The 17,156-nt window shown below is 44.9% G+C and overlaps 2 protein-coding genes across 2 annotated transcripts in view; one reads left to right on the plus strand and one right to left on the minus strand.

The window, feature by feature from the left end:
- T265_13718 (hypothetical protein) overlaps positions 1 to 17,156 on the plus strand; it is a gene marked incomplete at both ends in the record, with an annotated part of 83,317 nt that overhangs the window by 12,614 nt on the left and 53,547 nt on the right. Inside the window, 10 exons of the mRNA XM_009170168.1 lie at positions 622 to 1,334; positions 2,310 to 2,821; positions 3,702 to 4,896; positions 8,117 to 8,339; positions 8,992 to 9,182; positions 9,311 to 9,708; positions 12,209 to 12,334; positions 13,752 to 14,072; positions 14,471 to 15,150; positions 15,252 to 16,014. Coding sequence (XP_009168432.1) covers positions 622 to 1,334; positions 2,310 to 2,821; positions 3,702 to 4,896; positions 8,117 to 8,339; positions 8,992 to 9,182; positions 9,311 to 9,708; positions 12,209 to 12,334; positions 13,752 to 14,072; positions 14,471 to 15,150; positions 15,252 to 16,014 — 5,122 coding nt within the window. The remainder of the gene's footprint in view (positions 1 to 621; positions 1,335 to 2,309; positions 2,822 to 3,701; positions 4,897 to 8,116; positions 8,340 to 8,991; positions 9,183 to 9,310; positions 9,709 to 12,208; positions 12,335 to 13,751; positions 14,073 to 14,470; positions 15,151 to 15,251; positions 16,015 to 17,156) is intronic.
- T265_05212 (hypothetical protein) overlaps positions 16,803 to 17,156 on the minus strand; it is a gene marked incomplete at both ends in the record, with an annotated part of 20,541 nt that continues 20,187 nt past the window's right edge. Inside the window, one exon of the mRNA XM_009170156.1 lies at positions 16,803 to 16,921. Coding sequence (XP_009168420.1) covers positions 16,803 to 16,921 — 119 coding nt within the window. The remainder of the gene's footprint in view (positions 16,922 to 17,156) is intronic.

The raw sequence follows: 17,156 nt of genomic DNA on the forward strand, positions 1-17,156 counted from the left end.
GTGCGACTTCCAGGATGGGGTCCCCGTGACCCCATCTGTGCTTGGCTGGAGACGTCGCAAGAAATGGCGGTTAATCGATGTCAGTGGCGTTCGTGCTTTCAGTTTCTTTCCAGATTGTCTGATTGAGCGGTTGGAGGTGTAGGCACCTCAGTATGCTTGAAATAAGCCAGCATTAGGTCCCCTCCCTCACCCACTCTTTTTCTCTTCTCTTCACTGTAGGGCTTTTAATACAATTATATATATATATATATATAACTAGACAAACCTTATGGTTGTACGACAGTGAAGCATCAGTGGCAACACTGATGTTGCTGTCCTCGATGATGATGATGATGATGATGATGATGTCTAGGTTTCTCCGTCGACAAGGTAGCTGGTATGCATACTCATCACCATAGCTATGAAGTTGATAATCGTGTTTGGCGGTTTATATTTCCAACTGGAATGAGAGCGCGACTAGTTTACTTGAACCTGTTTCGCTCTTTCAACCTCGTGGTCTTGACCGACCTTTTAATAGGTCTTCTTGATCAATATTATTATTTTCGAAATTTTTGGCGATCCTTACTTATTTGCTTGATTCGTACTGGCGATACAAAGTATCTTTTGTGCTTTTCTTTTTAGATGTTAATGCTTCACAACTGGAAGTCCACAGTGCATGTCTACTGGCCCCCAAATCAGCTGCACAGAGCCTGGATAGGATAGTTGTGAATAGTCCAAGACCAGGAACACTGAGACACTACCCTGCTGAGCACCACCTAATTCTTGGCTGTCGTTTGCCCGATTATGTGATCGCTTCTGTGCAACGTTCAACGCTGGTCAACGTTGCTTCAATGCAACCATCTCCCGTGCAGTCTTTAGCGACCACAGGAAACTCTTCATCCCTGTGTTTAGTCGTTGTTCGACTGTTTCCCCTGAATGCTATGAGTTTGATTTGGGCCCAAGACAATATTCCCGTCTCACCGAGGGAACGCATCATGAGTGAACCTGAAGTAGGCGTTTTGTGTGAATCGTACCTTTCTCCTCCAACCCTAACGCTTTTTGATCCATCTGCAAAGTCGCATGTGTTCTCCGGGAACTACGAGGGTTTTGATGTGGAAATGGAACAACCGAACTCGGAGGATATGGACTTCCAGGATGTAGACGGCACGTCGGATCAGGTCGGTCCAATATTCTTGATTCCGAACGGTGATTCGGTGACTCATGAGTTAACTCAACATGAAAGTGATGGCGAGGACGAAGAGGGGCATCAAGCATTCCACGCTTACTCCGAATCGGACGAAGAGGATTTGAAAGCGGATACCGAGGCAGAGGATCAATCCAAAGCAGTGATAGAGGTTCGTGAGCTATAGTTTTGTAGCGTCTTTCTTAGGTTCAGACCTTCAAAAGGGCAACTTTTTATGACTTTTTGTATTCAGTTCTTAAGAACAATTCGTTTTTTGGCTCACCTTTCCCAGTACCTTCCAAGAGGGAATAGCACGGTCCGGGTTCGTAATTGTGCTTGGTAGTGATAACATAAATAATTATCCTCAGAGAAAGTAACGCCTTTCGGTGTAGTCTGTCTGTGTCAAGCAAACCGACGTGTTTGAAACACGCGACAGTTATCTCCACTTAAATGCAGACCTTGCGGTCCGAAATGAATTCCCACTTCCACACCTAGTTCGAGTCTCATTGACCTGGGTGGAAAATGAAGTTGGTCTAGGTGAACAACAATACCCTTTTCTTGTGTCTTTGCAGACCAAAGAGGCTTACACCGTGACGAACACGCAATCATTGCACAGTTCTCAAATGGAGCTATCTGTGTTTCAGATTGTTAAGTCTACCTGATGTCTTGGGGAAAGCTAGCAGGACAGATTACGAGGGCAACATCATACTATATCGGTTTAACACGTAACACGTTTTTGGCCATCAAGAAGTGACAAGGTTTGCCAGGTTTTCTTCCAGACGAACTCATCATATATACGTTGCTAGCCATTGTCATACATTGCGGAGAACTACTTTAGTAGTCTTACATAGCTCAGTAAGATTCTTGCGATATCGACCCTGTGTTCAACCGATAGTCATGCTTGTCTTTGAAGTCCTCGTGAGACCTAATGGTAGCCATAAATCAAATTTTTTATACCCTTCTTACATTTTAACTTCGTTTTGGACTGGACCTACAGTTAAGCAGTGCTCCAAAATTAGAGACAGCTTGTTGTGTATAAGGTGGGATTACTATAATAATTTTGTTTTTTTATTCTTGATACACTCAAGTCGAACAGTGTTCTGAGGACTTTTCCTATTACTTGATTTGGTTTCCATTCTAATATCAGCAACTTATGGCATATCCGAATATGCCATGTCTTGAAGAAAAGGGCGCGATCACTTTCTACGCTTCGCTTGGCCTGTCCAGTGTGGCTCAGGAATTTGCTGAGCCATCGTTGGTGCGGCTGGCAGCCAACGAACATCTCAGTCCAACTCCCAGTGGAGATTCTGATGCGTGTCTTCCTTCTGCGCTTGGAGGGAGTGATGTGGAAAGCCATCCTTTCTCGGAACAGTTAGAACAAGCTTGTGGCCCTTCAGCACCGGCAGCCTTGCCTGAGCTGACTGAGACAGGTGATCCACGCCTTTCCTTCAGGATGCCGAAGATACTTGGTATTACATCACTCCATCACGCAGCAGGTGCTCCGCCAAAGTCACGGCTCCTTCATTTGTTACCTGTCACTGCGGATGGTATTGGTGAACAAAGTATCCTTGTTTGTTGTAGCTATCCACCGCAGGAATCTGCAATTCCGACCTGTGAATCTTCTGCAGTGGTGTTTGGTGGTTCCCTTTACGTGCACAGGTGAGGAGTTTGGGGGTTGTCTGGCCGTTTGTGTTTGATACAAACAAGCGAAAACTGTTTATTTTAAAGAAAGATTGTATGCAGTGTTCTTGGCTAAATAACGTGTCTTCAGATTTTCCAGTTCTTCATTCCATTGGGTCAGCAGTCTGGAACACCGATTTCCGGATTATGTGATACACTTTTCTACCTGCGACATCTCCATGTTTTGTGACTACAGAATACCAGGCTCAGTACTCAAATCGACACGAAAAAATCGGACTGAGTTGAATTTGGAAGACTACTTGCCTAAGTCAGAGATGATACAATTAGTGTGGGGTGTTGTAATGCACTACTTGTGGTGTTTGTTCGTCTCCTAGTGAACCGATGAAAGCTTCTACAAGCGCACCGCGACGATTCTCCCTAGGGATTTCTCACTGTCGTGGGTTTTGTCATGCGCGTACACCGTTTATCGTTTGGCGTGCTGCGGATTGCATAGGTAAGCAGACTTGGTCACCTCACGCCGATGCGTTCCAAGTTATCACAGTGGCTTAAGCGTCTTGTTAATTTCCTGGTTAGCATGACTGGTTTACGTTTGAAACGTAAGGCCTTCAGGAACTCTTATGGTTGAAAAGTTATTCAGGAACTCGCTATTGGACGCAGCGTGGTTAGAAACGGAGTCGTATTGAAAGAGAATGTGAATGCTCGCTGATTCCATCGGACACGGTTCAATTCTCCCATTAAGTTGTTATGTCAAATGTGCAAACTAACCGGGTCTCCTTGTTAACCATCCCATATATTGATCATAGTCTACTTAGATTGCTTATTTTGGTTTCCATTGTCGTCGTCTGTCAGAAATATTCTGTCTCTCTGTTGTCATTACTTCCGTTCTTTCTTACACCAGCTACCGGTCAGCTGAGACATCCACAAATTCTTCCCCCATCAGCGAACAGGCTTTGGTTGGAATTGATTTACCTCCTGATTTGTGCCCTGAGGAGGTTTGCATCGTTCAGCCGCTGTCAAATGTTCCAAGTTCGGATACGGAGCAAAGTGAACTTGCTAGTGACTCGTCTCCTCAGGTTGATGTGAACAAATCCGTGTCAGAGTCTGCTGGTTTTTCTTTCCATCTTCATTGTTTACTTTTAACTACCTCCGGTAGCTTGGTCAAAGTGTTGTTGCGTCCAGAGGGCTCTCAAACCATGATAGTCCTTCCATCTCCCCCACGCTCTTCGCCACGCCCCACCTGTATCACCTACTGCTCAGAGACTGGATTTATTTGCATCGGAGACACATCTGGTATTCTGACAGTCTATAACCCTAAAATCGATTGGGATAGAGGCACGTTACTCCTAAGCACTGAAGCAGCTGGCACTGAGCAGCTAGACAAAACGGACGGTATGGACCAGAATGGTCACTTATTCGCCTACTCTTCGAATCGTCCGATAGACGCCCTGATCATCATGACCCGTTTAATCGCTTCTCATCCACTTCAGTCGCGCATTCTTGTAACTTTCAACGCCCCCATTGGCTGGTCCGAAGTCACGCTCGGCAATGAGGCAACAGGTTCAAGTGACACTCTCGGAACCGATTCGGTTACTGGAGCTTCTGGATCCAAGGCTCGGCGAAAGGCCAGTGTATTCAGCCGACTGCCGGATACACTGATAGCTAATGAGTCCGTCGAGTCGCCCCTCACAGGCGATGGGGCACACCACAGTGAAACGGTCAGTGTGCTCGCTCGTCTGGTGGTACGTCATTTGCTTGCATCGCCTGGAGTGAAAAATAATTCCTCAGTCGCTCTTCGTAACCGTAATTTAGCCGGTGCCGCCCTAGCTGTACAATTAGCGCTTACAGGTGGACCTTCGGCCCGAATGTGGGAATACAATCCGACTCATGTGGCGTTACAAGGCCTTTTACCGACCAACAGCGACACCGCTTCGCAACCCCAGCCAAGCTGCAGTGTCCAGATGCTCCCCAAGTTATTACGTCGGGACCATCGCACACAGGAAACGGATGGATTTGAATACTTTTTGGAGATCAATCTGCTTCGGGCTTATTCGCTCTCACATTTTGGACTACATCTGTTACTCGCAGATCCAAAGGTAGGCGCGTCCTATTTTTGACAGTATATCTAATTCATTTGGCGCATGTGTCCGTTTGTCGGCATTTCTATAGAGTTCCTGTGTTACAATGTGTTGTATGTGGAGCTAACTTTGTTTTGTGATCAGTCAGAAGACTTTATATTGTGAATTTTACCCTGACAGCCTGTCAATCTATGTGAAAAACAATGTCTCAACGTCTGGTACTCATAGTCTGGTTTCAACGTTCGCCTTTGTGAGACCATGCAATAACCAGGCAGACATTAATTCTTTATCACCAGTTCCCTCCGTGGGCCTAATTTGGAGAGAATCCATACTAGTTGGATGCAGCAGTAATTCTTGGATTGATTTTTATATGATCGTGGTATGTCCAGAAGGGATCGCCCATGATGGTGTTCGTTTATTCAGTGGACCCAGTGCATCTCTAGTCCTATGTGACGCCAGGAGCCAACTGAGTCAAACAGTTGGTTTTTGTGGAAGTTTGCTGTGTGTCTTTGCTTTCAGTAGTTGGTGCATTGGCTACACAGCATGGCCTCAATGAGTGAGCTTGAGTCAACATTGGCAACTGTGCATTTTGCACCGGAATTTTGTCATTGGGTGGGATTTTCTCCAGAGGAGAGCCACTCTAACCAACTGAACATCACATCGACTGGACGGATATGTCGCAAGGCAGCTAAGAAGCAAACGAAAGCACTCCCTGACTGATCAGAATGTGAGTCAATAAGGATTGAGAATTTATGACCAGATGCTTCTCGCCCCATCAGAAGGATTGAAGCGTAATCTTGTGAAACTTCTGTGATCGCCTTATAACAGTCTTTCGTCCCCATACAGAGCTGCTTCAAGCTACCGTACCTTTTGATACACCATAGTGGGCAGAACAGAGTCAAGGGCCAAGGTGTTGCACTACCGTTTGCAAGACACAGCAGATGTACGATTGGGAATTCAAATGAAGAGAAACCAACCCTGAACTGTAGCAGATTTTTATTATATGAATAACCGAGTTTTTATCGTAGGGACGAATTTTCTTTATATCTTTTTGGGAAGTTGATTCAACAGATTGTGAGGCTATATAGTTAAGTGGAACTTCTGTTCAGAAGACTTATATAGGATGGTTCTGAGTGCTTATAAATTGTGAATGGAGTTTTTTTGGAGGGATTTACCTGTTGTGGCATGGCACCACCAGGCTCACTCAAGCACTGGATATCAGACAGAATATTGGAAGTGCCAAAATCTCTGAGAAATGTCCCAGCCGGTCCCGAACATAGCTGAATTCAATGAATTATCAGACGTCAAGTGGTAGTCAGCGTACGAGCCGACCGTGAGGTGTGGTGGACACAAAAAGCCAAGGAAGTGGAAAGGGCCCAGAAAGCCGATGATGCCTGAAGATTGTTCCTGTTGATCCGTGCAACCGGTCCGCGAAAACCATCTGCGAGCCATCACGCATAGCATCGGAAAGAAGTGAACATCTTGAATTAAGAGCGTCTCGACCGGTGGACCAAATATTTCGAACAACAATTGCAGTGGCCACCGGCTGCCACTCATCTGGAGTCCACGGTTGATGTGTAACCCTGGACGGTGAACGTGGAACCACCTATGGTCGCGAAGCGGTGTCCGTCAGGGATGTCTAATCGTCTTCGTGATCGGTGAAATCATGGAACGAACGTTGGAAGGTCTCCAAACCCTGGTTCTCAAATAGCCTTTGACGAAAACCTTGTCGATCTGAAATATGCACAAGATGTCGCTGTTATTATCGAAGAGGAGGAGCGTAGGTGTTTTTCAATTAGCTGATCAAAGTTCTCTAGAATGCACTTAACACCCAATAAATGTAAGGTCATGCTCCTGGGCAGTTACTGAACACCTCACTTACAATCCAGGGAGAAGCACTGAGCGTTTTACGTGTCTTGGAAGTTGTATTAGTTCTGGTTGTAGTGTGACAGATGAGGTCAATGCACGAATCTTCAACGTCCGGGTCGCGTCTGCCAATTTGAAACACCTATGATGTCAAACTGGTGTATCCCTGAATCTCAACGGACGTGTGTATCAAGGTGCAGTGTAGGCTGTTTTGTTGTATGGCTTTGAGGCAGCCTGTTAAAGCAGTGGACCTGAGACATCTTCGGGTGTTCGATAATCGTTGTCTCAAGACCGTGGCTCTCGTGGATTGGTGTCGGCGAATCCTTAACGAGGCTATCGGAAAGCGAGTTTTCGGTTGTGCAAAGGGTAGTTCCATTGAAGCATACGTCCAGCGCCAGAAGCGTGGGACATGTGTTGCATATGCCGAACCAACGTTTGCCGAAGTGAGTGTTGTTCTCTATGCCCAAATCAGTGGCGTAGGCAGAGAGGTGGCCGACCCTTGACCTGGCAGAGTAATATGAAGGAGATTACGAAACGTGTGGGTGCTGTCGGTTCTACTCGCCTTCCAGGGGATGGGGACCGCGTGATCCTCACTGCTCCTGGTTGGAGACGCTGAAAGTTGTGGATGCCAACCGATATCAGTGGTCAGTTTCTATCCAGATTGCCTGAATGAGTGTCTGTACGTGTAGGCACCCCGGATTGATCGTAGTAAGCCAGCACTAAGTTCCTTCCCCGTCCACCGTTTTTGCTTTCTTCACAGTAAGGCTTTTAAATAAATCAGTTGTACGGCAGTGAAGCATCGGTGTTGAACACTGATGTCATACTCTCGATGATACTGACACTGATTACACTTGCTGGGTATGACGCAATCTACATCGTTTATCAGTGCAATTCAAGGATACATGGCATTCATGAACATATTCAAAATGTGCTTATTATTATACTGAATCTGTTTACTGAACATAACCATTCACCAGAGTTGAAATAAAGACAGTTATGCTCCTTAGAGTGTTTTTCGAAGGGACTAATGCCATATGCGCTTTGCGATCATCAATCACCGTGAGGTGCGTCTGGGTAAGTCCTACAATGAACTATTATTAACATCCAGACTGTTGCCCAACTGATCGATATATGCTGTGCACTTTGTTTCGATCGATCCTAGAGCCCTCTGCTTGTCTAAGTTAGAGTGGACTTAATACTGAAAGCAGCCACATAATCTGTATTGGTTTTGAAATTTCTTATAGGTTTAACCGGGTGTAAGTGAACTGCATCTTTATTGTGACGTTTTTGTTACGTGTACTGGATAGGTTGGAGGAATAATCTTCCAAATTCTCTCAACCTGTCATGCTTGCCTATCATCTTTGTTTTTCAGGTTCAGAATTCATTTTCAGTGTATATCACCCTGTTGAGACAGACTATTTCTTCTACTGCCACCACCGCCTGCTCACACTGCGAAGATCCCATGGACCCTTTAGACTTGCCTGGCGACCCCGATTTGATGGTTCACGATCTCCAAGCCCCGTTTATTGATGAAGATCCCCGCGTCTCACATCCTACTCCGCTTCCAACCAAAGGGGACTCCCCGGAATTCACCAGTGAGCGAATTTCTTCGCAATGATTGTTATATTTTTATGCGTTAATTCATGAAAGAGTTACCTTTTGAGCAAGGTAACTCTTCAAGTGAGCTCACAGCAACCCTTTCATGTCAGCTACGAACGATGGTGCGATAGTACGAACCCCGAGGAGAAATCACTTCTAAGGATAAACCAATTACCCTAATTCCCCGAAGTGGTCCATCTTAGAGTGGATTATTGCACATCAGTTCTCCACAAAGTTTCTAGTTGTCTGTGTTTAGTTGTATCAACGTTTTTGGTCGAGTAGACCAAGACTCATATTAGACGGTCGACGGTCCGGTTCCAGCGAAAAGAAGATAGTGCCCTTAACCGGATTTCAAGCATTTCAATCAATTTTAATATGCAGGGAATTGGATTATCAGATTCCCATGCCTACCAATAACCGAAGCGTGAGACAACTTAACCAGAGTTTCCTCATGATTTCAGTTCGTGAAATAATATAATTGAAGTTTGTTGCATCTAAGCAACGAATTCCAACATGCCACATGACGCTCACTAATGGTACAAAGTTTGAAATTTTCTTTACCCATTTTCGACGTACACATTTTTGACATACACCGACTTCTTCTCATCACATTGATAGTTCCCGGACGATGCGTATGTTTTCCTCAAGGACATCCTATCTCGCAAATTCGACTGCGTGAGCTGAACGGAGAAATAGTCGCAGGTCCATATCTACTATCGGACTTTATCAATCCTGATGGACAGTACGCCTTTTTGCCATTAACCAGTCCAGACTTGTTCAAATGTCGGTCCAGGCTGTTTGGAATTCACTTTCGTATCATCCCTGGTTCAACCACGCAGGTGGGTTTTTATCCGTAGTAGGCGAAGAGGGTTATATCCATGTCCTTCCATCGTTATGCTTGTTCGATAGTTTTGTCGTTTTTCATCCCCATGTTTCACTTTTCTTTTTCTCAATGCACTCAATACAGTTGGATGACGATAGCAGTGCGATGCTTGGTCGGTCAACCTTATCAGACTTGTTCTACCAGATCGGTCTTACAGTGCACTGCTTTGTACGACCGGCATATCAATGTCGATCTCCCTGTTCCTCAGGCGATGGTCCTGATTCCACCCGGCCTTCAACCCCCGTTGTCACGCGTATGGTTCCCGTATCACATGAACGAGCTCAAAGGTTGGCACTATTGCGGTCAATGCAGTTTCATACGGATTTGCTGGGCTTGCTCGAATCAATGGGCACTCAACGCTGGCAAATTAATGTTGAAAAATTCGGATGTTTGGGACGACACCCTCAGTTGATTTTCCGCTCGGCGCTGCAGTTGCTGAACTGGATTGCGACAACTTATCATCACGAACTGCACTGGCCCAAGTAAGTGGCCTTCACTGATTACTGGCCCACTTTTCCGTGTCACCAATACGGGACAGCAACTAAACTGCAACAGCCTTCGATCCCGTGTCATATTCCCCGCTCCTCCATAGTCCCTGCTTATATATGGCGTTTCAGCCACCAAACATGTTTACGTAATACTTCATCAGAATTGCACAGAGATCGAACAATTCGTCCTATAAATTTCCTCCAGAAGAGGTTGTCATCATCACTAAACTTTTTCCTCGAAATATGAGCGTCATTTGAAAAGGCCACTCACAGACGAGGGTCACCCAAAAGAGAAGCAAAAGAGAAGACGTATTTTATCACCATCACGCGTCTGGAGTTTCAGGTAACACTAACACTACTGATAGCTGTTCCGTTGGCAATAGACAGTGTTCTCAATTTTCCGTATCTTTAAAACATTCAACACCTCTATATTTATGGGGCTAGAAATCGTATCTTCTTGCGGTCCTTACTCAATATCGATTCACTCCTTGCCATACCAACATGCACCAATGAGATGCGGGATCACTGTGGTTCTTCTATCGTTTTTGTAAGATATCTATATACGCGCACAGCTTATGCTGGGTCCATTCTGTCTGTATATTTGTGATCCAGTGAAACGCGGCCATGACGTTCCTATGGTTCGTACAAGCTATTTATGTTCAGTAGTCGGATTGCAGTCGCCCCTGCTAGCGATAGAAGTCGCACATTGGCGAACCAAGAAGTGATATGGGTCGCGGGTTTGTCAAAGTTCAACTTCTGTCAGTAGTTAAAACAGTTCCACTCTATATGGCATCCCAGTTGTGTGCTGTAAATGGTCTAAACAAAAAGGGAGGTTATCTGTCGTTTTGGTGGCATACAAAGGAGCTGCTCTGTGCTTCGCGTAACGCTTTCTTTGGACTCGCTCTCACCGGTAATGAGCCGGTGGGGGTAAAAGTCCAAATCTAGCTTAAGAATAAGCACTGCTTACTTCGCGGTACGATTACCTAACAATAAGACCTAGAGATTTCGCTTCATTCAAAGTCAACTGGGAGATCCCTGGGGCCTCGAATTAGCGAAGCATCTCAGTTCAGTTTGCCAGCTATAAACCGTGCACCCGAGATACTTGCTTCCAACTACTACAGTCTGTCGTAGAAAAATGGGATAGCGTTGAGATGTAACCTAGTATTGGAGGCGATTGCATGATCAGTCAGTTCGCAATGTATATTGCCCTGAGGGAACGGAAAAATGGACGGCTATGCTTTGAATGTGATAGCTTTGATGCATGTCTATCACTGACTGCGTGGTTGAGCAATGTCTCCCAGTGCCTGTAGTTTCATGGCCGTGTTCCGCTCTTTGTCTCATGATATGTCCGATAAGGTTTGAGGTCCTTTGAATTAAGAACCCTTTCAGGCCTTTTTTCGGGCATCCTTATGGAGAACTGTCCTCACGTCCCAAGTCATAGATGCTTCCTTTTCTTTACAGTCGGCGTCAGACGCGGAGAAATGAAACCTTCTAACTGCTCTTAAGTCGTAAAGGGTTGTCCATCTGAATCAGCTGATATGCGTTCGTTCCTTTGGGTGGGGACGACCACCTTATTGGTATGAGGAATCACGACCATTTTCAACGCGGTCATCGCGAGAAGTGAAACCAAGATAGAGAAACCCTCTTTTTTGGTTTTCAAGCTATTCGAATGAAAACAAGTTGTTCGTCAGTATGGGACATTGCAAAGCACTGAATAAATGTACGATGGAAAAATCAGAAAGTATGCCCTTGTAAGCAGCTGAGTTAGATAGTAATGAAAGATGGTTACAATGCGTCAGACTCAATAATAAATCCCCCAATATGTAGAGCTACATGTGAACCTCCGGTTGCCATGTCAGAAACACTACAACTTTTAACACATTTGCACGGGAAAGTGGCGGAGTTAGAACTTAGGTAGATTTAACAGACATCAGTGATTGGCTCCTAAGATTCGACTGGTAAACGAATAAGTTTTGGTTGATACAGTCAATTAGCGGGAAAATGACAGATTCATTTAGCTTGCTCTTTTACCTGATGATGTGCCGTACAAACGGATTCATCATAAATTTTCGGAGGGTACTGACCACAAGTCTTGTCAAAGGTTACGGCAAGAGCATGTTCAGCACTCGCTGAATCCATCAGGTTTTCCGAATTAGTACTACAATGAACACTTAACATAGTCTTGATATAAGGTAGTCCGAAAATCAGCTGTTCATGTCTTCAAAAAGCAAACCTCTCCTATGACTGAGTTGAAAACTCAATAGTCTAATTTAATATCTTTATATCCATTCATGTTAACTAGGCCTAGGATGGGTGCATTGATTCTGAGGGAACTTTGGATATCTATCCATGAAACCGCATTTGGAAACATTTCCACTTATGGGTATCTCTTACTGACTATTTATACTGAATGCGTCGTATCTCCACGTACCTAGAATCGGTTTTCGAGGTGTACGCTTCTCATTTGTCGATTCTGCCTTCAATCTCTTTTCAGCGACGTGCTCTCTCATCTGTTTACTGAAACCGCTAAAATTTCCAAGCATCTGGTGCTGAATCTGCTCGTTCTTGCTGATCGTCAAGTCGTGCAGATGGGTCTCAACTGCTTCCTTGCTCTGCTGAGGTGGGTTAGTTTCCATTGCCTTTGTTGTATGCCAGTTCTTTTTTGGTTCTTTTTTTTCCTTATAAGTTTACGCACTGCATTTCGAAAAATATGCAGACTATTTTTATAACTAGTTGAGTTGATACTGCGCTGATGACTGAAAGCATCACGGATAGCGAAGAAAAGTGCCAGGCAGTTCTGACTTCCATGATAGATAGTGACACCTCTGGTCCATAAAACTCATATAGTCATCTATCTCATGCCCCAGATTTGGATTTTCCGCCTTCTTTTCAAACCACAATGAGGCTTCGCTGTGTGTTCTTACATTATTGCTACAGGTCAATCCTGGTACTTCCTTTTTTGTATCATCCTACTGTGTTGTTTCGTACTTCATACCGGGTTGTCTTGCTACAGGTCATCCCTTCCCATGGATAGCATTATAAAAAATCCTTCAAGTTGGTCCCAGTTTTTTATATGATTCATTTAATAATCAACTAGATTTTACCAGGCAAACAATTCAACACTATTGACGATTGTTTCCTCATTTTGAGTAACATTTATACTTGTCACATAGAACTTTGTACGTATGTATCCCAATGTCCATCGCAGCGTCTCCTACACGACCCCACCAGGGGTCTTGGAGAAACAAACCAATCGACAGCCAAGTAGCGCACCCGAACTGCCAATATTTTGACACTTCACCTGTTGTCGCCTCGCTTCAACGGTGTCATGTGTGGCTGCATTCCTTCCAAAGTCACTTTGGTCATTTTATGTGTATCAACCTATGGGTAGTTTTAATTGCATTCAAAGGTTCATTGAGCCGTAATATTCTAAGGTGTTGCTTTTATTACTCTAAGAGATACTTGAATCCATCATGCACGTGGACTTATCAATTTTCTTCACTGCTTAATTAACATGATCGCAAACGACAGTCTTCAAATAAGGAGTCCGTTGGTTTCAGTGCAACATTTGAAACAGTAACTTTTGTCAGTTGAAAAGAAAGTGGATGACAGCCCCAGCCACTCACTCGAAGATTCCGCAACCAAATCAAGTAAATGAAGTAAAAAGAAATGAGTGAAGTTTCAGTACGCCTGTCTGAAGGTTAGGATTTGAAGACATCACTATCAGGTTGCTGAATAGGAACACCGCTAAGATAATCGCTAGCGGAGCATTATAAGAATAGTTGCTATGTTATGTATTTCCAGCAAGCGAGGATCAAGCTTATTTCCATATTTAGACCTTCATCTCTCCATTAGCGCGTGGGGCTTGCAATACCGGACCCTCGTTTACCGGCAAGTTTTCCAAATGGGAGCGCTTTTGTTAGAGCTGAGTTTAATTTTATTTCATTCGGTGTACCTAGCGTCTACGGGCTCCGCTGCTTGCAACCTTTTTTACAGGCATACTCCCTTCTGCTAATTTTCCACTCCTTTTATTTTAGTTTAGAGAAGATGTGGTTAGGTACATCTTGTGATGCGCGTCGGCCGGTGGACTCCTTTCAAGACAACTTATTCCAGTTGTTTTCTTCGGAAACCGACTTCTTGGCACGCTGCTTTTTCACTGCACAGTGTTCATCTGGCGCGGACGCTTTGCTGTCACTAATCGGTGTATTCCTAAGTGACTCCAGTCCACATCCAACAGGCCAGTTGACCAGACAACTGATGCATGTTGTCCAGTGTTTGGCATCCCGTTATCGAGACCAAACATCAGTTCTAACCTGCTTCGGTGAGCTGAAGACCATGACTGAGTATCTTATGGCCAAGTAAGTCGTGTCTCCCCCATTCCAATTGCTTTTTGTTGGCTGTTTTCAGCCCAGTGTGTTACTTCTCATGCAGAACGGACTGAATTTAATGTGATTACAATGCAGTGAATACCGAACAAGAGGTGATCGCTGTAATATCATAGACCATCTTAACCTTCAACTTTTGTGGTTCAGCCACATCCCCTGGATTCGATGCCAATGGTTCAACTGAATCAAACTTTCAGCTTCGTTTTCTCCTTAGTTCGTAGGGAAGGACCGTAGATGGTTTTGAATATGATGTTACTTTCGTTTCACGACATCCAATGGGAATCAGTGTATTTATGAGTAAGCCGAACAGGCATACGGTAGATGTGCAATTCGAATTCCGATCTTATTCCTTTTTCCTCTCGTGCGTTCAGGTATGGTCTTTACTACGATTTTGGCGATCCTACTGTCTTTGAGCTCGGGACGGCACAATGGAGTCACTTGGGTCTGAATACTACTGCGTTACCATTTCCTCAACGAACAAGGGGTTCCACGACCTCCCGGATAAAAGTTTTAAATTCTTTGATCGACTTCACTGCACATCCACATTCGGAATCGGGTGAAACAGATGACGCAGATGAACACATCGGTTCACACCAGGCACCTACTTCGGTACTCAAACCGGATCCCAGTAAATCATCAACTGCGAGTGCTTCGAAAACTTCTGGTCTGCCTGCAGCCTACATCACGTTCCTAGCCGGTGGCTCAGCAAAGTCCTTGGTCTCAAATCACGTCCAGCCAAACGTCACATTTGCTCAGGCGGTTGCCGGACCTTCGACTGCCTCGGGTGAAACCTCATTGTTTCCAGCACTACAAAATAGTGCCCATTTAGAAGCCTATTTAGCCGATCTGATCACTTTGACTCGTTCCATACCTAGCCCTTCAACTAACTCACCTCGTCCGTCGGGGGCACTACGTATTGGAGGAAGTCTATTTCCCGACCTTCAGGATTGGCCCATGAGAGGACTACTCGATGTGGAACCATTGCGCGTTGGATCAGGTGAAGGTTGCGTAGAAAGTTGCTCTGGTTGCAAGTTGGAAAGGGTTGGGTTCTGTAAGTTGTTTTTCCATTTGCCATATCACTTTAGGTGTTTCCGTAACGTATCATCACACTGCGTCCTTGCTGATCCTTCGTTCTTATATTTTTCCACCTAGTCACTGGCTTTCCGGTAGATTCCGATGGCGGCACTGCGATGGTGTCAACTCCTCAGGCAGAGCAGAACACAGAACTAGCTTGTTTGCTGGCTGCAACGGAACATTTGACTTTTCCGGCCGAGGCATATCATTTGGTGATTTCTCGGATGCATCCGGGGGCTGAGCGCACTGTTGTTCTAGCATTTCATCCACCTTCAGTCAACCAGATTGATTCATTTTCTGGGCATTTACTCACTGATGTTATCATCCCGGTCAATCCATACTTGGCTTGCCTGACAGTGGAGGCATTGCTGGATGAACACGCAGGTGGTTTCGACTTTGGTGCTCGAGATGGTGGTTCCCGCCTAATCTTAGTTTCTACGCTTATCAGCCAACAGCCAGTGGTTCTTCGTGATATCAACCCACCAGTACCCTTTAGTCGGCTCCGAATTACTATTACTGCTGCGTTGGACTGTACCCTCACTCGTGCCCGTTTTCACCTTGGAGCATATTTTGGACGTTCCGGACTTCTCTCTCAGGCTATGACATCGTCTGTCGGTCGACAATCCAGAAATTGGGAATGGATTTTGTCTAGCGGATGTGCACCACCCCACTCAGAAGAAATATTTGGTGACTGTGACATCCGAAAAGACCCTCTAATATACCGTTTGTGTTCATTGATTAATGGTAACTTGAGCGCGTTAAACATGGTACAAACAGAACTCCTACAGATACTCCAACAGTCGCACGCTGAGGAATCGCATTCATTGTCGAAAACGCCAAGGTATCAGTCACTGTTGTCTTCTGATTCATGTGTCCCCTCCTCCTTTTTCGTCTCTTAAATCACAGTAGGCATGCATGATGTATTGCTGTGTCCTTTATATCTAAACACGTGTGTCGCTACGGCGTTCGTTTACAGTAATTCCGTAGCAACCGTCCCACCTAGCGAAAGGTCCTCTCGAACTGTTACGTTGACCTTCTGTGTCGTGTGTGAGCGGCCCATCAAGACCAACGTCTTTTTGTCGGTTGCGCATTACATCATAAAAAACAGAATTGGCCTCTGTTACTGATGTTTGGTTATTTATTGATAATTGGCGGCTCGTTGGTTGAATTTTAAAACAAAGATAGAAATCATTTTTCACTAAAGTGAAAGCAGCATTCATGCACAAGTTTTTTTTATCTGACGGATCATTTGGCCCGACTCGACTGAATTCTGGTGACAGAATTGGACGTAAAAATTCACCGTGCGTATACCAGATGGTGACATTGTCACGGCTGCAAGCCCAAATCAATGTTCAGGTTGTTACGTCATTCTGAACCTTCTTTACGTCATCCTGAACCCTCTATAAGCATATGAAGATCCTCGAGAAAATGAGAATCGATAGCATCCAAGCTAGTCACTGACGCTTTTTAAGTAACTGCCTCACCCGCAGCCGACTGACTCGTGACTCTACGCAAGCTATAAGGTGGAAGTTCCCACGCAACCACGCACAAATGATGTTCTTGCGACTGGTGAGGAAACGTTTGTAGGCAAATTACCAAGATCGGCAAACAGATCAACAACCATCTGACTTACAGCCAATCAGCTACCAGTATTTTCACACATTCGTTTTTCTTATCTACAGAGGGCATATACCGCATGTCATGCTGTTCAGTTGTCTTTTCGATAATGCCATAGTAACGCGAACAACCTATGAATAGCTCATAGGAAGAATAAAGTTCACCCGATGAGTGAAACTCCCCTCGAAGTCGTTGCTCGAGCAGCCAATCATCACGTTTGGTGATGGGAAGTTCCCACACCTAGGGCTAAGACTTCATTTTTCACACTGAAAGACTTAGGCGTTTACACGTAGAAGCAACTATTTTCTGACCATCCAGGCCACGATAAAATCCTGTTGCTGTTTGCTGGACTCACTTCCATATATA

The sequence above is a fragment of the Opisthorchis viverrini genome, assembly GCF_000715545.1.
Source record: "Opisthorchis viverrini unplaced genomic scaffold opera_v5_94, whole genome shotgun sequence".
Classification (NCBI taxonomy): domain Eukaryota; kingdom Metazoa; phylum Platyhelminthes; class Trematoda; order Opisthorchiida; family Opisthorchiidae; genus Opisthorchis; species Opisthorchis viverrini.